We start from the raw sequence: 25,561 nt of genomic DNA on the forward strand, positions 1-25,561 counted from the left end.
TAGAAACACTGACATAGCAATAATATTGGTACCAAAATACCTTGAGAGAAATTCAAAATTCACCTATGAAGTATAGGTATCCCGGAAGAGCACAAACTGAGAGCAGTCAGATTAATACTGGTAAGAAAAGCAATTTCACTTCACCTGCATTAGTTCTTCCACCAAACCATCTTAGCTCAGTGCCAAGGAGATCACCTCAGTCAGTGACTTCTTTCACAATAGGAAAGTGAGATTGGAGTGTTCTTCTATCCTCTTGACTTCTTAGGGCACCCTCCATGGGGCCAGTTTTTGTCTCAACTCATACCAAGTGCTGAGCTATGGAGCCTAATCTTCTAGGACAGCTAGGAATAAACAAGAGAGAAGGGCACATGTCACTAGGGAGCCCTGATAAGACAGTCAACTAATTTCTTAGCAGAAACCTTCCAGGTCAAGAATGTGATGATGTATTCAAAGTGCTAAAGCAAGAAAACGGACAGGGATACTATTTCCAGCAAAGCTGTCCTTCAGAAATGAAGGAGAAATAAACATTTTCTCAGCAAACAAAAGCTGAAACTCCTCACCACTAGACCTGCCTCACCAAAAAAAAAAAAAAAAAAAAAAAAAGCTACAGTAGTTCTACAAGCTAAAATGAAAAGATACCAGTTAGCAACATGAAAATATGTAAATGTATAAGCTTTTAACTCTAACATAAATGAAACACAAAAGTATGAAAAATAACTATAACTGAAATAATTTGTTAATGGATACATAATATAAATGATGCAAATTGTAACATCAATCACATAGAATGAAGAAGAAGTAAAAGTGATTTTCGTGAAGCTCAGTTGTTACTGGCTTAAAATAAAATGTTGTAACTATAATGTGTTTTATACAAGCCTCATAGTTGAGCACAAATGAAAAACCTTGTGTTTTAGAAATAGAAAGTTATCGAAGTGTACCACTACAAGAGAAAAATCATCAGATTACGGGGGAGTGTCGAGAGGAAAAAGGGACTACAGAACAATCAGAAAAATTAACAAAATAGGAATAGTGAGTCCTCACTTATTAATAATTACTTTAAATGTAAATGGATTAAATTCTCCAATCAAAAGGCATAGAGTGGCTGAATGGACTTTTAAAAAACAATACCCAACCATAATCTGCCTATAGGAGACTTCCTTTAGCTTTAAGGACACACATATGCTGAAAGGCTTGAGAATAGATATTCCATGCAAACAGTAACTAGAAGAGGCAGGAGTGGGTATTATATCAAACAAAATAGACCCTGAGCCAGAAACTGTCACAAGAGACAAGGAAGGTGATTGATTATATCAAAGAAAGAGACCACCACCATTTTCAAAAACATGGATTAACCTGGAGGACTTGATACTATGTGAAAGACAAATACTGTATAATTTCACTTATATGTGAAATCTAAAAATGTTAAGTTCAAAGAAGCAGAGAGTAGAATGATGTCAGACCCTGTAGGGTATGGGAAATGGGGTCATGATAGTTGGCCAAAGGGTATATATAGTATTTCAGTTTTGTAAGATGAATTTTTGGAGGTTTAATGTACAGTAGAGTGAACATAGTTAATAATACTGTGTTGTATACTTGATATTTGCTAACAGTAAATCTTAACCGTTTTTGCTCCCAAGAAAGGTAACTGAAGTAATGAATATGTTAATTAGCTCATTTGTTGCGGTGATCATTTCACAATATATACTCTTTAGGAATACATCGCATTTTATACTTCAAATAAATACAGTTTTTATTTTGCAATTACTCTTCAGTGGAGCTGAGGGATAAAAGAAGCCTTGAAAAAGAAAATCTAGGGGAACCCTGGGTGGCTCAGCGGTTTGGCACCTGCCTTTGGCCCAGGGCATGAACCTGGAGTCCCGGGATCGAGTCCCACATCAGGCTCCCGGCATGGAGCCTGCTTCTCTCTCCTCCTGTGCCTATGCCTCTCTTCCTCTCTCTACATCTATCATGAATAAATAAATAAATCTTAAAAAATTTTTTTGAAAATATATTTTTTTAAAAAAATCTAAATCTCAAAGTACAATAACTGGAATGAAAAATTCACTGGAGGGGTTCAGACCTACATAGGCATTGTGGGAGTCCCGGAAGGAAAAAAGAGAAAGAGGCAGAGTAGAGTGTTCAAAAAATAATGACTGAAAATATCACAGATTTAACAAAAACCATGAATATAAGCATCAGAGATCTGCACTAAGATATAATCAAACTTTTGAAAGATGGTCTTAAAAGCTAAAACAGTAAAATTATTAAAATTATTAGATTTCTTATCACAGACTTTGGAGGCCAGAAAGCAGTGAGTTGATATATTTAGTGCACTAACAAAAACTATCAACCAAGAATCCTAGATCAGACAAAACTGTACTTTAAAAGTGAGGGAGAAGCGAAGACATTCCCAGATAAGCAAAAGCTGAGGAGGTTTACTACTATTAGACATGCCTTACAAGAGATGCTAAAGGGAGTCCTGCAGGTTAAAATGAAACAATACTAGACAACAACTCAAAGCCATATGAAGAAACAAAGATCACAGTAAAAGTTAGTATGTGGGCAATTATAAAAGTTGGTTGGTATTATTATAAGTGGTTTGCAACTCCCCTTTTTGTTTTCCACATGGTATAAGAGACTAATGCATTTTTAAAAAGCAATTAATAGTCTAAAAACTAGGGTTTTTGTTAACTTTGGTTTGTAATTCCACATTTTATTTTCTACATAGTTTAAAGACTACTATATTTAAAAGAATTATTTGTGTTTTGGATACACACTACATAGAGATGAAATTTTCTGACATTGATAACTGAAAGGTGTAGGGATGAGTCTAGAAAGAAGTAAAGTTTCTGTATATTGTAGAGTGTTACAACTCTAAGATGTTGGGTTCCCATGGGAACTATGAAGAAAATAACTATAGAAAATACACAAAAAGAATCTAAATATTTTGCTATAAAAATCAGCTAAACACAAAAATGACAGTAAAGAATGAAATGGACAAAAAAAAAAAAAAAGCTATAAGCCATATAGAAAACAAATACCAAAATGACAGAAGTAAATACACTATTGAAGCCAAGTTGGTATTCAAACTAGTTTGTTAAAAATGTAAGATATAAATTATAATCTCTAGAGTAACAATGAAGAAACTAACTTTAAAAATACAAAGAAAAGGAAATGCAGTAACAGCATACACATTCTTTACAAGTACACATGGGACCTATTTCAGGACAGACCATATGTGGGGCCACCATTTAAGTCTCAATAGTTGTTTTTTTTTAATTCAAGTATGATTAACATACAGTGTTATATTAGTTACAGGTGTACAAAATGATGTTTCAACAACTCTTTACATTTCTCCGTGCTCTTCAAGAAAAGTGTATTCTTAATCTCCTTTATTTCACCCATCTCTACACACCCACTTCCCATCTGGCCACTGCCAGTTTTTTTCTCTGTATTTAAGAGTCTGGAGTTTTTTGTTTGTTTCTTTTTTTCTTTGTTTTGTTTCTCACGTTCCGTAGATAATTGAAATCATGTGGTATTTATCTTTCTCAGCCCAACTTATTTCATTTAGCATTATATCCTCTAGATCCATCCATGTTGTTGCAGATGGCAAGATTTCATTCTTTTTATGGCTGAGTAATATTCTATTATATATACATACCACATCTTCTTTATCCATTCATCTATCCATGGACACTTGGTTTGCTTCCATAACTTGACTCTTGTAAATAGTGCTGTATTGAACATAGGGATAAGTATATCTTTTTGAATTAGTGCTTTTGTAATCTTTGTGTAAATACCCAGTAGTGGAATTACTGAATCCTATGGTAATTCTATCTTGAATGTTTGAGGCCCCTCCATACTGTTTTTTATAGTGGCAGACCCAATTTGCATTCCCACATCCTCACCAGCTCTTGTTATTTCTTGTATTTTTAATTTTAGCCATTCCAACATATATAAAGTGATATCTCATTGTGTCTTAATTTTCATTTCCCAAATGATTAGTGATGTTGAGCATCTTTTCATGGCCATCTGAATGTCTTCTTTGGATCAATGTCTATCCAGATCCTCTGTCCATTTTTAAAATCAGATAGGGTTTTTTTTTTTTTTTTTTTTTTTTAGTGTTGTGTAAGTTCTTTATGTATTTTGGATGTTAACCCCTTATCATGTATATCATTTGCAGGTATCTTCTTTCATTCAGTAGGTTGCCTTTCCGTTTTGTTAATGTTTCCTTAACTGCAAAGGCTTTTATTTCAGTGTACTCCCAATGGTTTTGCCTTTGTTTCCCTTGTCTTAGGAGACATCTAGAAAGATGTTTCTTTGGCTAACATCAAAGAAATGAATGACTGCTTATAATTTCTTCTAAGTTTTATGGCTTCTAGTATCACATTTAAGTTTTTACCCTATTTTGAGTTTATTTTTGTATAAGAAGAAGTTGGTTCAGTTTTGTTCTTTTGCATGTAGCTGTCCAGTTTTCCAGGCACCATTTGTTGAAGAGACTTATTTTTCCCACTGTATATTCTTCATTCCTTTGTCATAGATTAATTGACAGTAAAACCATGAGTTGATTTCTGGACTCTATTCTTTTCCATTGATTTATGTGTCCCCCCCCCCCTTTTTTTTTGTGGCAGCAACAATTTGTTTTAATTAGTGTAGCTCTGTCGGATGTCTTGCAATCTGGGATTGTGACACCTCCAGCTTTGTTCTTTTTCAAGATTGCTTTGGCTGTTCAACATCTTTTGTGGTTTCATACAAATGTTAGTATTATTTGTTCTAATTTTGTGAAAAATGTTGTTGGTATTTTGAGAGGAATTGCATTAAATCTGCAGGTTGCTTTGGAAATGTATGTGTGCATGTAATATGCTGTAGGAGTAATTTAACAATATTCTTCCAATCCATAATTGTGGAATATTTTTCCATTTGTTTGTGCCTTCAGCTTTTTTCATCAGTATTTTGTAGTTTTCAGAGTACAGATCTTTTACCATCCTTGGTTACGTTTATTTCTAGGGGTTTTATTATTTTTGGTGCAATTGTAAATGGGATTATTTTCTTTCTACCACTTTATTATTAGCATATAGAAATGCAACAGGTTTCTCTAGATTAATTTTTTATCTTACAACTTCACTCAATTTATTAATCACTTCTAGTATTTTGGTGGAGTCTCTGGGGTTTTCTATATATAGTATCTTGTCATCTGCAAATAGTGAAAGTTTTACTTCTTCCTTACCAATTTGGATGCCTTTTATTATTATTATTATTTTTTTTATTTGACTGCTGTGGCTAGGACTCCCAGTACTGTGTTGAATAAAAATGATGGAAGTGGATATCCTTGTCTTATTCTTGACCTTAGGAGAAAATCTCTTCAGTTTTCAGCACTGAGTATGATGTTAGCTGTGGGTTCTTCATATATGGCCTTTATTATAATGAGGTATGTTCCCCCTACACTTACTTTGTTGATAGTTTCTAGTATGAATCAATGTTGTACTTTGTCAGATGATTTTTCTGCATCTGTTGAGATGATCATATTTTCATTTTTTTTTAAGATTTTATTTATTCATTCATGAGAGACACAGAGAGAGAGGCAGAGACACAGGCAGAGGGAGAGGCAGGCTCCATGCAGGGAGCCTGATGTGGAACTCGATCCCAGGACTCCAGGATCACGCCCTGAGCCGAAGGCAGACGCTCAACTGCTGAGCCACCCAGGCATCCCAAACAAGTAGGATTTATTCCTGGGATACAGGGTTGTTCAATATTTGCAAAAGAATAAAAACGAAGGGATCCCTGAGTGGCTCAGCAGTTGAGTGCCTGCCTTCCCCCCAGGGCGTGATGCTGGAGTCCCGGGATCGAGTCCACATTGGGCTTCCTGCATGGAGCCTGCTTCACCCTCTGTGTCTCTGCCACCATGTCTGTGTGTGTGTGTCATGAATAAATAAATAAAATCTTAAAAAAATAAGTCCCACTTGATCATGATGAATGATTTTTAAAATGTATTGTTTGATTCAGTTTGCTAATATTTGGTTGAGGATTTTTGTATCTGTGTTCATCAGAGATAACTAGCCTATAGTTTTTCTTTTTTGTAGTTCCTTTTTTTATATAATAAATTTATTTTTTATTGGTGTTCAATTTGTCAACATACAGAATAACACCCAGTGCTCATCCCGTCAAGTGCCCACCTCAGTGCCTGCCACCCAGTCACCCCCAACCCCCACCCACCTCCCCTTCCACCACCCCTAGTTCGTTTCCCAGAGTTAGGAGTCTTTCATATTCTGCCTCCCTTTCTGATATTTCCCACTTATTTTTTCTCCTTTCCTCTTTATTCCCTTTCACTATTTTTTATATTCCCCAAATGAATGAGACCATATAAAGTTTGTCCTTCTCCGATTGACTTATTTCACTCAGCATAATACCCTCCAGTTCCATCCACGTCGAAGCAAATGGTGGGTATTTGTCATTTCTAATGGCTGAGTAATATTCCATTATATACATAGACCAAATATTCTTTATCCATTCATCTTTCGATGGACACCGAGGCTCCTTCCACAGTTTGACTATTATGGACATTGCTGCTAGAAACATTAGGGTGCAGGTGTCCCGGCGTTTCATTGCATCTGTATGTTTGGGGTAAATCCCCAGCAGTGCAATTGCTGGGTCGTAGGGCAGATCTATTTTTAACTCTTTGAGGAACCTCCACACAGTTTTCCAGAGTGGCTGCACCAGTTCACATTCCCACCAACAGTGTAAGAGGGTTCCCTTTTCTCCGCATCCTCTCCAACATTTGTTGTTTCCTGCCTTGTTAATTTGCCCCATTCTCACTGGTGTGAGGTGGTATCTCATTGTGGTTTTGATTTGTATTTCCCTGATGGCAAGTGATGCGGAGCGTTTTCTCATGTGCTTGTTGGCCATGTCTATGTCTTCCTCTGTGAGATTTCTGTTCATGTCTTTTGCCCATTTCATGATTGGATTGTTTGTTTCTTTGCTGTTGAGTTTAATAAGTTCTTTATAGATCTTGGATACTAGCCCTTTATCTGATATGTCATTTGCGAATATCTTCTCCCATTCTGTAGGTTGTCTTTTAGTTTTGTTGACTGTATCCTTTGCTGTGCAAAAGCTTCTTATCTTGATGAAGTCCAATAGTTCATTTTTGCTTTTGTTTCTTTTGCCTTCGTGGATGTGTCTTGCAAGAAGTTATTGTGGCCGAGTTCAAAAAGGGTGTTGCCTGTGTTCTTCTCTAGGATTTGGATGGAATCTTGTCTCACATTTAGATCTTTCATCCATTTTGAGTTTATCTTTGTGTATGGTGCAAGAGAGTGGTCTAGTTTCATTCTTCTGCATGTGGATGTCCAATTTTCCCGGCACCATTTATTGAAGAGACTGTCTTTTTTCCAGTGGATAGTCTTTCCTCCTTTGTCAAATATTAGTTTACCATAAAGTTGAGGGTCCAGGGGTCCCTGGGTGGCGCAGCAGTTTAGCGCCTGCCTTTGGCCCAGGGCGCGATCCTGGAGACCCGGGATCAAATCCCACGTCGGGCTCCCAGTGCATGGAGCCTGCTTCTCCCTCTCCCTGTGTCTCTGCCTCTCTCTCTCTCTTTCTCTCTATCATAAATAAATAAAAAAAAAATTAAAAATAAAAAGTTGAGGGTCCACTTCTGGATTCTCTATTCTGTTCCATTGATATATGTGTCTGTTTTTGTGCCAGTACCACACTGTCTTGATGGCCACAGCTTTGTAGTACAACCTGAAATCCGGCATTGTGATGCGCCCCCAGCTATGGTTTTCTTTTTTAAAATTCCCCTGGCTATTCGGGGTCTTTTCTGATTCCACACAAATCTTGAGATACTTTGTTCCAACTCTCTGAAGAAAGTCCATGGTATTTTGATAGGGATTGCATTAAATGTGTAAATTGCCCTGGGTAACAGTGACATTTTTACACTATTAATTCTTCCAATCCATGAGCATAAAATATTTTTCCATCTCTTTGTGTCTTCCTCAATTTCTTTCAGAAGTGTTCTGTAGTTTTTAGGGTATAGATCCTTTACCCCTTTGGTTAGGTTTATTCCTAGGTATCTTATGCTTTGGGGTGCAATTGTAAATGGGATTGACTCCTTAATTTCTCTTTCTTCAGTCTCATTGTTAGTGTATAGAAATGCCACTGACTTCTGGGCATTGATTTTGTATCCTGCCACACTGCCAAATTGCTGTATGAGTTCTAGCAATCTTAGGGGTGGAGTCTTTTGGGTTTTCTATGTAGAATATCATGTCATCAGCAAAGAGGGAGAGTTTGACTTCTTCTTTGCCAATTTAAATGCCTTTTTTTTCTTTTTTGTTGTCTGATTGCTGAGTTTTTTGTAGTTTCTTTATCTGGGTTTGGTATCAGAGTAATGCTGGCCATGTTGAATGAATTTGGAAGCTTTCCTTCCTCTTCTATTTTTTAGAATGATTTCAGAAGAATAGCTTTCTCTCTGGTAGAATTCACCTAGTGAATGGTGAATCTTTTTAGTCCTGGACTTTTGTTTGTTGGGAGTTTTTGATTGCTGATTCAATTTCATTGCTGGTAATCAGTCTGCTCAAATTTTGTATTTCTTCTGGATTCTGTTTTGGAAGGTTATGTTTCTAGGAACGTATCCATTTCTTCTAGGTTGTCCAAATTGTTGGCTTATAATTTTTCATAATATTCTGTTCTAATCCTTTATATTTTGTGTTTTCAGTTGTTTGTCTCTTCCTTCATTTCTGAGTTTATTTGAATCTTCTCTCTTTCTCCTTTTTTTCTGGTGAGTTTTGGTAAAGGTTTATCGCTTATGTTGATCTTTTCAAAGAACCAACTCCTGGTTTCATTAATGTTACATTGTTTTTTTAGTCTCTATTTCATTTATATCTGCTATAATCTTTGTTATTCTTTTCTTTTGCTAGATTTGAGCTTTTTTTTCTTCTTTTTCTAGCTCCTGTCAGTGTATGGTTTTATTACTTATTTGAGATTTTTCTTGCTTCTTGAGCTAGGCCTGTTATGTTTATAATCTTCTGTCTTAGAACAGTTTTTGCCTCAGTGCAAAGATTTTGGGCCATTGTGTTTTCATTGTCATTTACCTCTATATTTTTTAATTTCTTCTCTGGTTTCTCAGTTGACTCATTCATTGTTCAGTAGCATGTTACTTAGCTTCCATGTATTTGTGTTCTTCGCACATTTTTTTTCTTGAGATTGATTTCTAGTTTCATACTGTTGTGGTTGGAAAAGATGCATAATATGATTTCACTCTTTTTGAATTTATTGAGGCTTCTTTTATGGCCTAACATGATCTATCTGGGAGAATGTTCCTTGTGCACTTCAAAGCATGTATTCTGCTGTTTGGGAATGGAATGTTCTGAATATATCTATTAGGTCCTCTGGTTCAGTGTGTCATTCAAAGCTATTGTTTCTTTGTCGATTTTCTGTCTGGATCATCTATTCATTGATGTAAGTGGGGTGTTAAAGTCCTTTACTTTTACTGCAATACTATCAATTTCTTTTATGTATTTTAACAATTGCTTTATATATTTAGATGCTGTCATGTTTGGTGCATAAATATTTACAATTATTCTCTTATTAGATTGTTTTATCATTATGTAGAGCCCTTCTTTGTCTCTTGTTATATAGTCTTTGTTTTAAGACACATTTTTTGTGATAAAAGTGTGCTACCCTACCTTTCTTTTCATTTCATTTGCATAGTACGTATTTTTCCATCTCTTTACTTTCAATCTGCATGTGTCCATAGGTCTGAAATGAATCTCCTGTGGGCTGCATATAGATATATCTTGCTTTATTATCATTCCATCACCCTGTGTCTTTTCATTGCAGCATTTAATGCATTCATATTTAAAGTAATTGTTGATAGATATGTACTGATTACCATTTTGTTCATTTGTTTTATGGTGGTTTTTGTAGTTCTCTGTTCCTTCTCATGCTTTCTTGTTGTTTGATGGCTTTCTTTAGTAATATGCTTGGGTTCTTTCCTTTTTATTTTTTGCTTTCTTTTTTTTTTTTTTTTTAGATTTTTAAAAAATTTATTTATTTGACAGAGAGGGAGAGAGAGAGTGAGCACAAGCAGGGTAAGTGGCAGGCAGAGGAAGAGGGAGAGGTGGGGCTCAATCCCAAGACCCCAGGATCATAACCTGAGCTGAAGGCAGGCGCTTAACCAACGGAGCCACGTAGGTGCCCCTATTTTTTGCATATCTATTACAGGCTTTTAATTTGTGTTTTTCATTAGGTTAATATATAAGTCTTATGCTGATGGTAGTTATTATTAAGTTGATGGTCAGTTAAGTTTGAATTGATTCTAGAAGCACTAAATTTTTACTCCTCCCTACCCATGTTCTGTGTATTATAATGTCATCCTCTCCATTCTTTTATTTTGTGAATCTTTTGACTCATTTTAATATATGTAATTGATTTTACTGCTTTTGTGCTTTAATGTCTCTACTATTTTTATAGTTGCTGAATCTACTACTTATATTATGTTTGCATTTACCTATGAAATTTTTCTTTTCATAACTTTCTTACTGCTGATATGGCCTTTCCTTTTCGGTCAAAGAATTCCCTTTCCTATTGTCAGACTGGTTTAGTGATAATGAACTTCTTTAACTTTTGTCTGGGAAACTCTTTCTCTTTCCTTCTATTCTGAATGATAGCTTTGCTGGGTAGAGTATTTTCTGTTTCAAGTTTTTCCCTTCAGCACTTTTAAGATATTATGCCAATCTCTTAATTATTGTGTGTCTTGGTGTGGCCCTCCTTGGGTTGATTTTGTTGCAGATTCTCTGTGCTTCCTAGATCTGGATATCTGTTTCATTCCTCAGAGTGAGGAAGTTTTCAACTATTATTTCTTCAAATAAATTTCTTGTCCTGTTTTCTCTTTCTTTTCCTCAGATCCCTGTAATGCAAATGTTATTACACTTACTGGTATCGCTGAGTTTCCCTAATTTATTCTGATTTTTTACTATTCTTTTTTCTTTTTGCTGTTTCAGCTTGTTTGCTTTCCATTTACTCTGTCTTCCAGCTCACTGATCTGTTCTTCTTGCCTCCTTCAATATGCTATTGACTCCCTATAGTATATTTTTAATTTCAATTATTGAATTCATCTCTGATTGGTTCTTTTTTATATTTTCTTTTTGTTGAAGTTCTAAGATCCTTCACTCTCTTCTCTCAAGTCCAGTGTCTTTGTGACCATTACTTTGAATTTTTTATTAGGTATATTGTTTATCTCCATTTCATGTAGCTCTTCTGGTATTTTTTATTCTGTTCTTTCATTTGGGACATATTCCTGTATCCTTGTTTTGTCTAACTCTCTGAATTTATTTCTGTGTATTAGGAAAAATCAGCTCTGTTTCCTGATTTTGAAAGTAGTGGCCTTCAGAAGAAGAGTTTCTATGGTGCCCCATAGCATAATGACCCAGGTTCATCAGAACCAGGCATTACAGGCGTGTCTCCTGTGTGGGTTGCGTGTACCCTACTGTTGTGACTAAGCTGTATTTGCTTTCATTCCAGGCAGCTGCAGTTGCCGTTGCCCACTTTACCTGTATGGGCCATAGTTTGGTCCCTGTGCTGTTAAAGAGCCAGTCTAGAGCCACCTCGCACTTCTAGTTAGGTGGTATCTAGTGGTCAGACCAGATGCCTGTCTTCAGCCCATTTCCCTGGTCTGCAGTTACATGGAACTGGTGCCCCCTGAGATCTTTTTGTTGGTGGACAGGGCTGGCAGTTGGATCAGGTGTCTACTCCCAGTTTATCTGCTGGGGCTGCAGTCAGACTGGTGTGTGTGGTTATCTTACCCTTTTCCCAGAGCAGGAGTTACTTTGGAGTGGTATTGGTCCCTGCCAGGACTGCTTGCAGGAAGTGACATAGCAGGAGCCACTTTGAATGGAGTGTTACCAAGTAGAGGAGGTTTTATGGGGCAGATCTGCAGGAAAATGCTGGTGTGTAGTGCACAGTCTTAGCAACGAGGGTGTTTTCACTGGCTCCCACAGCTGTCCAGCTGCGTGGGAGGGTGGGAGATAGAAGGCCTTTTGTTCATAGAGGAGTCTCTTAAAGATCCCTGCCACTCTAGCACGTGTTGATTTTAGTAAATAAATCACCTTCACATAAACCCCAGGTGCTTTTCAAACTGCTGCTAATGTAGCTCCATGGGATTCTTTGTCTTGTTTTCTCTTTAAAGGCAGGGACTCTGTTTCCTAAGGCCCTCTGGCTTTCCCAGAGCAAACTAAACCCACTGATTTTTAAAGTACCCAGTGTTAAGCTCTACTGATTGGAGCTTAACTTTACGTTGGTTTTCAAAGTCAAAAGTTATGTGGTCTTATCTTCTTAGGATAGGTCCCCAGACATGGGGTGTGGAGTTTGCTCCTATCATATAGTAGTATCATGTGTATGAATCTTAAGGATATACACTAAGTGAAATAAATCAGTTACAGAAACATAAATACTATATGGTTCCACTTACATGAGGTACTTAGAGTAGTCAGAGTTGTAGTGACAGAAAATAGAATGGTTCTCTACAGGCCTGGAAGGAGGAGGGAATGGAGAGTTGTTTAATGGCTACAGAATTTCAACTTTGCAAGATGGAAGGATTTCTGTAGATACATGGTGGTGATGGTTGCACATCACTGCAAATAAATTTGATGCCACTGAACTGTACAATTAAAAATAGTTAAGATGGTAAGTTTTACACATGTGTATTTTACTATAAGAAAAGGAAAAACAAAATTTGATGGCAGGATAGATTTGGCTTATGGACTGTAAATTATCAACCACTGTTCTAAATTTTCTTACTGTTTTTTTTAAGATAAAGGGAGAGGGAGGGGATCCCTGAGTGGTTCAGTGGTTTGGCGCCTGCCTTTGGCCCAGGGTGTGATCCTGGAGTCCTGGGATCGAGTCCCACGTCGGGCTCCCAGCATGGAGCCTGCTTCTCCCTCTGCCTTTGTCTCTGCCCCGCGTGCTCGCTCACTCTCTCTCTGTCTATAATGAATAAATAAATAAAATCTTTAAAAAAAAAGGGGGGGGAGAGGGAGCTGTGATTTTGACATACACAGAATTATAAAATTATTAAAGTACTCCTCTTTTTAAAGAAAGTGGTTCTATTAGAAAAGAAATATATGATGTAGAAAATAGGAAAATTTGGAAAAATAATAAATAACTATAGTATTTACTGGGTATTGTCAAGTGCCAGACACTCTTTTAAATTCTTAAAAACATGAGCTAGTTAATAGTTTTATGATCTTTTTCAGGGGAGCATATTAAAGAATAGAGAATTTAAGTAATTTAACCCAGTAAATGTTTAGTATGTGGTAAAACTAGAACAGAATTCAAAACCAAGCTTTTGGACTCTAAAGCCTAAGTTCTGAACTACTATGCTCTAGAGTGGGGGCTTGGGGGTTATCCTTATATCCCAATACCCAAGTGTAATACAGGTTAATACTTATTTCCTTTCCATGATTTTCTCTGCAAACATAGCTTTGATTTCTCATTCTGCATAGTCAGTCAGTTTTACATTATAATAACTAATTTTATGCCCAGAGCAGCTATTTCTCATAATGTCAAGTTAATTGCCTGTTTTTGGAGGTGGGGAAATGTATGGGGCACTAGAAGTCCCTCATCAGAGGCTAACATCTGTACAGCTCTTTGCAGTTGACAGAAAGCCTCTTCAGATATTTTCCAAGGTTATTGGCTAGTGAGAGCAGAGTTGGTATTTGAACACAGGTTCTTTGGTTTTGTTTTTGTTTTTTTTACTTCAAATTCTGAGTCTTCTCAGACCTATCTGCTCCCCATCACATGCTAATTTTTGACTCAGTACTCTCTTCACAGTACCATTTCGTACCCTCTGTTTTAAAAATAAGTGGTACAAAAGAAGTTAAATAGCTAGCTCAAAAATAGCCTTAAAAATAGGAACAAAGAACACCAAAAGATATTAAAACAGTATTAAAATATTCAGACAGCTCTCACATCTTATACAAAAATTAGCTAAAAAATGATTGTAGACTTAAATATAAAACTATACAAAAATATATAAAACTATAAAGCTTTTAGGGGAAAAAAAAACTGTAGAAAAACTTCAGGATATAGGGTTAGGCAGAAGTTCTTGACATCAAAGACTTGATACCAGAAGTACAATCCATAAAGGAAAACCTGATAAATTAAAAGCTTGCTCTGCCAAAGACTGTGTGAAGAAGATAAAAAAACAGAGAATATATAGACTAAGAGAAAATATTTGCAGACCATATATCTGACAAAGGACCTAGTTTTTAGAGTTTCTAAAGAACTCTCAAAACTCAATAATAAAATCCAATCAAGAATCAGCAAAGGACATGACTAGATATTTTACTGAAAAGAATGTACAGCTGGCAAAAAGACATTTGAAAACTGCTCAGCCATATTATCCACCCAGAAAATACAAATTAAAACCCACAAACTCACAAATCTTTTCATTCTAAGATTATTAATGTTGTAACCTTTACAACATTAAGGGTGTGGTTTTTTCTTCCTTTTTTGGGGAGTAGGGGCATTTACCCTGTCTGTTTTTGCCCATAATTTGTCAGCATTTCTGCATTATTTTGTATTAGGTATTTACAGTTTATATTTGGGCTTTGGTTTTCTAACACAGTCTTTTTGTCTTTTTTAAACAGAGTTTATCTCATTTATTTTATACTATATATATTTATACCATGTAATTTTTATGTTTTATTTTTTGTTTACTCTTGATTTAGGAGCTTAATTTTCAGATGTACATTTAAAATATTTTAAACCTTTATTTCTCAAATTACTTCAAAAACAAAATGTCTATTGTGATCTTTCTCTTTCAATACTTCGGGTGTTTTGTTGGCATGTGCTGAGATTTTTATTCTTATTTGTTATAATTAAATGACTTTTCTATTTTGTGGCTTACACTTCAAAAACAACATTACTTTCTGCTTTTCTAATCTTGTTTCCACAGTTCCTTTGCCGTGACCATCTGCCTATCTTTCACAAGACAGCTTCCTCATTTGCAATTCTTCATGAGTAATCTTGTTGGCCAGATTGTCTTCATGAAAAATTTTTTCCCCTTTAAGAAAGTGTGCATGGGTGATAAACTTTCTGAGTTCCCTTTCTGTCAACTTCACATGAGAACCACAGAGTTTTGCACGTTCTAGAATTCTTAGGTTATGTTCTTTATTGAAGTATGAGTGACACACAATAAACTGTACATGTTTAAAGAATACTTGAAGAGTCTAAATACGTATACACTTGTGAAACCATAACTGAAATCAAGATAACATATCCATCACCCAGAAGTTTACTTGTGACCCTTGGCAATCCCTCCATCCTCACTCTCCCATCTCTAGACGATTGCAGTCACTGATCTGCTGTCACTATCAGCTTATATTGTAAACCATTTTATGTAAATGCATTCACACAAATGTACTTTGATGGGGTGGGAAGGAGGTCTGGTCTGACTCAGCGTACTTATTTTGAGATTCATCTATATTGTATCATCAGTTTATTTTTTTTCCTCAAATGTTATTTTCTGCTCTTTCAAAAAATAATTTATTGTTGTAAAATGATAAATGTTTAAAGAAAAAAGAAACGTTCCCAGTTTTTAATTCTTTTTTATTGCTGAGTAGTATTTTATTGCTGTGTAGATATACCACAATTCATTTATTCATTCACCTGTTAATGGAAATTTGGGTTGTTCCAGTATTGACTTCTGTAAGCATGCTATAAACATAAAGCTGCAATAATCATTCATGTCCAAGTATTTTTCTTGTGTTTCTCTTGGGGAAATATCTAGGAGTGGAGTGGCATCATCATGATAGGGGTATGTTTAATTTTGTAAAAAAATTGCCAGGCTTTTTCTAGAGTGGTGGTTCTGTTTTACATTCCCACTAACAATGTGTGGAAGTTCTAGTTCTACATTCTTCAAACTCTTGGTGTATTTTCAATTTTGGACATTATAAAAGGTGTGTAATATATGGTTATAGTTCAAATTTGCTTTTCCTTAATAACATACTGAGCATCTTTTCATGTGCTTAGCTGATATTTTTATTATTGCTTATTTTAAAAGACTGTGTGGTTTTATTAGATTAACATGTTCTTTATATGTTTAGTATACAAGTATTTCATCAAATATGTGATTAGCATATATTCTCAATATATGGTTCGCCTTTTCATTTTCATAACAATGTCTTTTGGTGAGAATATTTTTAAAATTTTTATGAAGTCCAGTCTGTCAGTTTTTTCTTTTACAGTTAGTGGCTTTTGTCTGTTTCATGAAATCTTTGTTTCCAAGATTGCAAAGATAATCGCCTTTGTTTTCTTGTTGAAGCTGTATAATTTTAGTTTTTATGCTTAAAACTATGATATGTATAAAAGTAATTTGAGTCCATGGTGTAACATAAGGATAAAGGCTCATTTTTCCCTTACATAAGTTTGTCCTATTGTTCCAGCACCATTTGCTGAAAAAGATACAGGTTTTTCCATTGAATTGCATTGATGCCTGTGTTGAAAATCAAATGACTGTACATGTGCCAATTTTGGACTTTTTCCAGTTCTGCTGATCTGTTTGTCTATATGTCAATACCACCCTGTCTTTTTAAAAATTGTAGTAAAATATATGTAACATAAAAATTACATTTTAATTGTATATAGTTCAGTGACCCTGAGTACGTTCGTATTTGTCTTTGCATCACTACCAGCTCCAGAACTCTTTCATTATCCAAAAACGAAATTGCTCTGTACTCATTAAATAATAATACCTCATTCCCTTCACCCTAACCCTTGACAAGCACTATACAACTTTCTGTTAATGTGACTATTTTAAGTACTTCATATAAATAGGATCATGTAGTATTTATACTTTTGTGACTGGTTTATTTCATTTAGTATGGACTTCGTCTTTGAGATGCTTTCATGTGGTAGTATATGTCAGAATTTTCTTCCTTTTTTAAGGCTGAATACTCTGTTGTACATATAAACCACATTTTGAAAAAAAAAAAAAAATAAACCACATTTTGTTTGTCCATTTATCCATTGGTAGACACTTGGATTACTTGCACACTTTATTGTGGATCATGCTGCTCTGAACATGAATGTCACATATTTGTGTCCCTGCTTTCTGCTTTTCAGTTCTTTTGGGTATACGCCTAGAAGTGGAATTGCTGGATCGTGTGGTAATTCTACATTTAATTTTTTTGAGGAACCACCATACCATTTTCCACCACAGCACTACATTCTGCATTCCCATTAACAGTGCACAAGGGTAGCAATTTCTCCACAACCTTACCAGCACTTGTTATTTTCTGGTTTTTTGATAGTTGCTATCCTGATGGGAATAAGGTGGTATCTCATTGTAGTTTTGATTTCATTTCCCTAATAATTAGTGATGTTGAGTGTTTTTTCGTGGGCCCGTTGGCCATTTGTATACATTCTTTGGAGAAATGTCTATCACTCATTTTTTAAAAAGATTTATTTATTTATTTTAGAGAGCAAGTGTGAGCACAGGGGAGGAGCAGAGAGAGAGGGAAAGAGAGAATCTCTAGCAGATTCCATGCTGAGCTTGGAGCGCAAGGGCTTGATCTCATGACCCTGAGATCATGACCTGAGCTAAAACTAAGAGGTGAATGCTTAACCAACTGAGCCACCCAGGCACCCCTACCCATTTTTTAATCAGGTTTGTTTGTTTGCTGTTTATTAATAGCAACGTTGAATTTAGTAGTTCTTTATTTATTTGTATATTAACCCTTTATATCAGATACATGGTTTGCAAACATTTTCTCCCATAATAAAAAATCTTGGGGACTTTTGGGTGCTCATTAAGTGCCTGCCTTTAGGTCAAGTTATGATCTCAGGGTCCTAGGATCAAGCCCTGAGTTTGGCTCCCTGCTCAGTGGGAAGTCTGCTTCTCCCTCTCCCTCTGCCCCTCCTCTTGCTCCTGTTTTCTCTCTCTCTCTCTCTCAAATAAAATCCTTAAAAAATTTTTTTCATAATGAAAAGGTAAACATATTTTTAAGCACAGAAAATACAAAGAGTTGAGAATGAATATCCGTTTATCTACCCTGAGATAGATTATTAACATTTTGCCATATGTGCTTTATACACACACATACTTCCATGCACATGCAAGTCATATTGCTGAAACATTTTAAAGAAAATTACAGATATCCTGACACTTCACCTTCACTCGAGCTTTTACTTTCAAACAATGTCATTTTCCCACATATTTCTCCTATGTACATTCTCCAAAATACTATTTCAAAATAATATATTTTAATGGGAAAAATAATGCCACAACTCTATTGTTTTCTGATTACAACATAGAAACTAATCTTTTGGGGTAAGTTCACTGATGGTATTCCTTAGAGGTTTTGGCATTTTCTCACATATCATTAAGAACTTACCTTTGCCGATTGTCTACCAATTTCTTGCTTTTTCACTTGTTCTCCTCTTCTCCATCCTCTCTACACTGCCGCCAGAATATTGTCTTTAAAATTAAATCAGACCATGTCTGTCTCAGTCTCTCTTACTCCTTCAGACCCCTTTGTATTTCATTTGAGTAGAACACATTACAAACTTCTTACCCTGGCTTCTTACCAAGACACAGCATAGTCTTGGCCTTGCCCAGCCTTTCAACCTCATTATAAACTTCTCTTGCCCTTTGCCTCTGAGCTCCATCCAAATAGACCTTCTGTCTATTCTTGAACATCCAGGCTTTTTCCTAAGTAGGACCTGTGTACATGTTGTTTTCTCCATCACCATACAGCCTTGTTTCCACACACAGCTCTTTTTTACACTTGATCACATTCAGTATAGATGTGATCTCTTCAGACAAGCCTACCCTCATGACATATTGAAGCATATCACCTATTTATTCTCTTTCACAGCACCTTTTCAACATTGTCCTAGTTCTTTCATATTTATTTAGGTTTTTTTAAAAAAAATATTTTACTTATTAATTTGAGAGAGATTGCGCACAGAGGGAAAAGTGAAAGGAAGAAGCAGACTCCCCATAGAGCAGAGAGCCCAATGCAGGGTTCCATCCAGGACCCTGAGATCATGACCTAGCCCAGGACAGATGCTTAACTGACTGAGCCACCCAGGCTTCCATGTATATTTAGTTTTAAAAGGCTGTCTCCCTTTCCATTTGCCTACAACCTTGAGCTCCCTGGCAGTTGGAGGAAGGGAAGGGCTCCCTACACCAGCACCTGCTACACAGTTGGTAAGCAGTGAGCAGTGAGAGACACAAGTAACCTCACAAAGTAATTGTAAAGAGGATTCTTCACACAGGATGTATTGGTTTGGGAAACTTTTTAAAAAATATATTTTATTTATTCATTCATGAGAGACACAGAGTGAGAGAGGCAGAGACATAGGCAGAAAGAGAAGCAGGCTCCATGCAGGGAGCCCGATGTGGGACTTGATCCCGGGACTCCGGGACCACGCCCTGAGCCAAAGGCACACTCAACCGCTGAGTCACCCAGGTGTCCCAGTGTGGCAAAAATCAATCACATTACTTTGTATTCTTTTCATGTGTGTTTAAAATTTAAATCCCAAATTATTCTCTCATTCGAATTACATAATATCATTTCATATGATTTAAGGATTGGGTTTAACCTGAAAATCTAAGTGTGAGTAAAAGATCAAATTTGAAACTGCAGTATATTTTGGATGTTCTGTATGTCTGTAGTAGAAAGGTTTGTTTTCAGTATTTTCATTGTTTTCTTCCTTTCACAGACTGAGACAACACTTGGACTCAGTTCGTATCAACAGAAAAGGTAAGGAAAGAATATATATATTTTATAATATATAAAATTTGTTGTATTTAATAACATACTAACATAATTTCAGTTCCTTCCGGGGTATTCCAGCAATACTGTCCTTCTCCTACACCAGCTTTTTTGGTGAAGAAGAAAGAGCAAGTTATAAGTTACATTTTATCATGTATTTCAAGTATGGAAAACCAAGTTGAGATCTGAATTTGCATGTAATGTGTTGTTTAGCCCTTCTCCCCATCATATTTGAAGGGGTGTTACTCATAACAAGGGGTGAAACACCTCTTGCTTCTTAAAGGGCCAGCTTTGTAACTCCCTAGTAACTTCTCATGGCTCTTCTTGCCTTTTATGGACTATTTTTGTTTCTCAATAACTACATGGTTTCTGCCTGCAGGCCCCTGGGGAGGAACTCAGAGCAATGAAACCCAGTCTTGTGACTAAAAGAGACCCATTTTGAACACAGCTCCTCTATGATAATAAACTAGGGAGTGTACCCTCAGGTATTATGAAAATATGTACGTGCATGTGAATTTGAAGATGTCTTCCTCACATCCAAATTCTTTGGTTTTTTGGTAGATTCTCACATCTATTAGAGAAACAATATAAAAAAAAATGTTACTATCCTGATAACCTTTCCATACCCTGTGAGGGTCCGCACTTGATATTTAAAAGAGAATAAGAGCTGTGAATTAGACCTCCTTGAACATCCTCAGGCTACTGAAATGCAGATTTTATTAGCAAAGAACTTTATTTTGAGGGAGAAATAGCACATACTCAGCATAAGACGACTAAAGCTTAACTTCATAAATACAATAATGAAACTCTTGCTTCCCATTGTTCTAATGTTATATGCCCTGTTGAGACCAGCTTTACCCATGAGCCCTACCCAAAAGACACCCACTGCCTATAGTAAGGGAGTATATAGTATGCCTTTTGTATTATAAAGCATAACGCCACCCTTACATCCCTCTACTCCTTCCCAAATATTTTTGGCACTAGGATGGATTGTTTTCAAGAGCGCTACACATCTAGCCTGATGCCATATGGGCTAGACCATCTAAGAACCCTAGTAGAACTCTGTGACTCCTCTAGAGCTAAACTAGTGGGAGGGAGAGCACACCTCTTATCTTATGCTTCTTCCTTGTTATTTCATTCCAGCCGTTAGGAAATTAACTATGAGATTATATTGGCTACATTTATGAAGATGATGTTATTTATCCATGATCAAGATTTGGCTTAAGTTATTTTCCTAGTATAATGAAGAATTTACATCAGTACATAATTATATTCTGATCTCATGTTCTACTTATCTGGGATCTACATCTGCCCAACAAACTACTCCAGTTTACTGGCATAAAGCAATCATATTATGCCATCAGAATCTGTAGGCCAGGAGTTTAGACACAGCACAGCAGAGACTTCTTATCTCTGCTCCATGATGATCAGGGCCTCAGCTGGGGAGACTCCAGAGCTGGAGTCGTGTTCACTTGCATGCTGATGGTAGCTTGTTACCTGGGACTTCAGCTGGGCTGTCACTTAGAATGCTTACATGTGGGCCCTTTTGTGTGGTCTTTTCACAAAGGCTTGTTTGGCATCCCTCACAGCATGATAGCTGGATTTCAAGAGTGAACATTGCAAAGAGAACCAGTAGAAACTACCACTTTTTGTGACCTTCCCTCTAAAGTCATAGTGTTACCTCTGTCAGCTGCTACCGTTCAGCCAGTTACTTGGGTTGGTCTTGATTCCATGCATGGGGGAAGGGGGAAAGATGTAGGGATGGGGCAGGGTGAGGGGAATGACCCCTATCTATCTAGGGCAGGAATAGCAGATGATGATTTGCAATGTTTTAAAATCATCACACTTCACTTTTTTTTTCTTTGACTAAGATCATGAATTCAGTAGACGACTGGGTTCAAATTGGTATGCATACCCTGTGGGTATGAAGCTAGTTTAGGTACTAAACATATGTTTTAGCCCAGGCTGCTGTCACAAAATACCACACAGACTGAGTGGCTTAGACAGCATTTATTTCTCACAGTTTTGGAGGCTAGGAGGTCCAAGTGGCGGGAGAGAATGGAAGCAAGCACTCTGGTGTCATTTCTTTTAAAGGCACTAACACTATCATGAAGGCTTCATTCCTGTGACCTTCTCTAAACCAAATTACCTCTCAAAACTTGTCATATTAGGGATTAGAGCATCAACATACAAATTTGGGGGGGGATGCAATTCAGTCCATATCAATATACAGGTATAAATTTAGATTGTGAGCCTCATATCAACTAACAAAAAACTAAGGGACTATATTTGCGAATTAGCCTTATTAAGTCATTTAAAAATGTGTGACATGGAAAAGCAAATACAACCTCCATACTTAAAAAGTACATGATGATCAGAACATAGCTTCCACACATGTGGTTTTTTTTTAATATGTGGCTCACTGCTGCACAAAGTAGACACTGCCAAAGCTCTCATTTCAGTAAGCATAACTTTAATGAAAATGTATATATAAAATAAAATGTGAATGAAAATCTAAAGCGTGCAGTTGTAGAACAACAGAAGTAAGTAAGATATGTAGTTGTAAAACAATAGAAATTAAAATTTTTTCAGTATAAAAACAAACTATTTGATAAAAATGTCAGCGTTTGGGTTTAAGAATTTGACTAAGATGCAAGTTGCATGATTCAAGAGGATTCTAAGTACAGGAGACCCTAACAGATGGTCTTATTGAGCCCCTTGACACACGAGGAAGCTGAGAGCCTTAGGACCCAAGGATATATGCTCACGACTAAAGCGGCAAAGTTTCAGTTAGAACTCATCTTCAGATGACCAGTCCTGTGTTGTGTTTGCTTTGTTTTCATAGCAAGTATGCGGTTCTTCCATATTCCCCCGATTCTCTTTGCAGACAGTATTCCTGGCAGTTTTTAAAAATATCTGCTCCGTGCCAGGACTGTTGTATGCACAGCCCCTACAAGTGTCTCAAAGGGCAGTGAAGACATTCCCTCTGATGTGATCATGAAGCCTAGGTGTTAAAGTAACAAAGCAGAGCCTACTTTGTGGAAGAAAGCAGCACACTTGAAAAGGATGTTTTAAAGGGGTTAGTTGTAGGAATCAAGGTATACAAGACCCACACATGGGCTTCACTTGAATCATCAAAATGGTCCACAAGGCCCAAGTCATAGCTGAGTTGAAGGTTGGCTTCTGACTTGAGAGCATGGTCTCTACCTCTGCACATTGCCCGCCTCTACCAGTCTCTCCTTAGGGGCACAACCAGTGTCCACTGAGCATTAGAGATTGCTGGGAGAGAGGGATGCTTTGTCTTTTGAACTTCTGTAGTCATTTCTGCATCAATTTTTCACTGTTTTTGCTTCCCAGTTGTATAATCCATGTGCTGCCTGCCTTCTGGCTGTTACGAAGCCAGTAGATTCAGCCCTGTCCTTTCTTATATTGCCTGTACATGATCTTTTGGGTCAAAACTCTGACTCTGTAAGTGAAACTTAACCTGCCACAGGGAAATTTGTATCATGAAAACCTTAGCTGATAGAATGATTCTGTAGCTAGTGGATTGTATGGCAGTACAATGGTAGATGCTGGCCTCTGGCTACCATTTCTTTCTCTCCTGCCTTTTCCTCCCTCCTCCCCCTCACCACCTACCATTATCATCTCCATTAGTTTTGGGGACAGGCTTGGCTCCAAGGACTTTCAGGACACTCTGCAAGGGAATGAACTGCTGCTTTCATGACCTCAGAATTGTGGGAAGTAAAACCACGAAAAACAATTTTCCAGGATACTCATTTTTTTCTATTCCTCTCCTGTGTTCTGGTTCACCCTTTCACACTTGTTTTAATATGGTTATCAATTACATGATACTGTTTTGTTTGAAAAGCATGGGTTGGCTCTATGATATAATGGTGGAGGGTGTCATACAGTGTTCCCTCAGTGTTGATTTGAGTTGAACACCAAAGTATTATAATAAATACCAGTAATGATTTAAAATTTTGTGACATGAGGCCATTTTTTATGGTTGATTTTTCCTAGGATTGTGGAGCCCTGTGATGAAAAATTAGGAATCAAAAGTCCTGAGTTCTCTGTTTACCATCTGTGTTGCCTTGAAAGCAACTGCTTAACTGCTCTGAGTGTGACTTTCATTTGCAAACTGGGAAAGATTATTTCTCTCCATGATGTATATGATACAAGGTTATATAAGTTTGCTGTGAGAATCAAATGAAAATATTTATTTGGGTAACTGTAGTTTATAAACTTTAAAATGTTATATGAACATAAGTTTTGGGTACTTGATAATTTATTTGCTCAGTCATTCAGCAAACATTTGCTGGATCTTTGTGTATACCAGGCTCTGTTATAAGAGCTAGTGACTCAGTAATTGTATTTGTTCTCTCTCTCCATGTAATAAACTACCCCCAAACCTAGCAGCTTCAGATAGCAAGCATGTATGATCCTGTTTCTGTGAATGAGGAATTTGGGAGTACCTTAGTGAAGTAGTTGTGGCTCAGGATCCCTCCTGAGATGGCAGTCCAGGTATCAACTGAAGCTGCAGTCATCAGAAGGCCTGGACCTGCTAGATCCTCTTCAGGATGGCTCACTCCTATAACTCTTGGCACAGGGTCTTAGTTTTTGCTGGCTGTTGGCAGGAGGCCTTCATTCTTCACCATGTCAAAACCATCCATAGGGCTGCTTGAGTGTTGCCGCATCCTGACAACTAGTGACCCCCAGAGCAGGTGATGCAGGAGAAACTAAGGAGGAAGCCACAGTGTCTTTTGTAATTGAGTCTTGGAGTCACACACCATCTCCTCTGCCATATTCCATTCATAAGAAGTCACACCCAAAGCTAGGGGAATTAACCTCCATCTCTTGAAGAGAGGAGTATCAGAGAATCTGTGCACATATTTTAAAACTACTACAGTACTGATTGGGCAAGATAGTCCAAGACTCTTGCCCTGGTATAGAGCATATGTTCCAATGGGTAAAACAGTAAGCCACTAAATAAATAAACTCAGCTCTAGAGTAGTTTGGAATAGACAGGACTCCATTGCTTCTTTAGATTGGATGTTAAGCAAGGTTTCTCTGAAAAGGTGTTTAAGCTTACCTGGGGAAAATCCTAGGGAACAGCATTTCAGACAGAGGAACAGCTAATGTGGAGGTCTTGGGTTGGGAGTAATGCTACTGTTGTTATAAGAGCTGAAAATGTTAGTTTATACAGCTAGGTGAGAAAAATATGTGTGTGTGTGTGTGTGTGTATACTTAATATTCATAAGAAGAATCAGATTCTTCTAATCTCTAAGTTTCCTGGTATCGCTGGGGAATAAGCTAAAAATATTGGCCCGGAAAATACTTTTCAAATTAGGGTGGTGTTGAGATTCTTGAATTGACTGTATAATTTGCTTAGTATTAAATGCAACTATTTTGGTTGCTTACAGTGAGCCATAAGCATCTGGAAGATTGTAATTAGATCCAAAACTTGGTAATATCTTAGTGGAAGATAAACTCTGCTAATAATTGGGACACCTGAGTAGCTCTGTGGTTGAGCATCTGCTTTTGGCTCAGGGCATGATCCTGGAGTTCCGGCTTCAAGTCCCACATTGGGCTCCCCTCAGGAAGCCTGCTTCACCTTCTGCCTGTGTCTCTGCCTCTCTCTGTGTGTTTCTTGTGAGTAAATAAATAAAATCTTTAAAAAAAATCTAATATTTACAGTTTCACTAACATCTGTTTTAAATTTTGTGAAAAAGTTAAAGGGAATGTCCGTCAGTTGTTTTCTTAAGATTTCATTTGGGGAAAAAAAAAAATTCATT

General features: G+C 36.8%; 1 protein-coding gene across 1 annotated transcript in view; it reads left to right on the plus strand.

Annotated features, from left to right (window-relative positions):
* The window catches only part of TMEM131 (transmembrane protein 131), a 227,704-nt gene that overhangs the window by 72,403 nt on the left and 129,740 nt on the right, over nt 1–25,561 (plus strand). Inside the window, exon 3 of the mRNA XM_025464690.3 lies at nt 19,717–19,757. Within this exon, the coding sequence (XP_025320475.3) occupies nt 19,717–19,757 (41 nt within the window). The remainder of the gene's footprint in view (nt 1–19,716; nt 19,758–25,561) is intronic.

This window comes from Canis lupus, chromosome 10 (assembly GCF_003254725.2).
Source record: "Canis lupus dingo isolate Sandy chromosome 10, ASM325472v2, whole genome shotgun sequence".
NCBI classification, from domain to species: domain Eukaryota; kingdom Metazoa; phylum Chordata; class Mammalia; order Carnivora; family Canidae; genus Canis; species Canis lupus.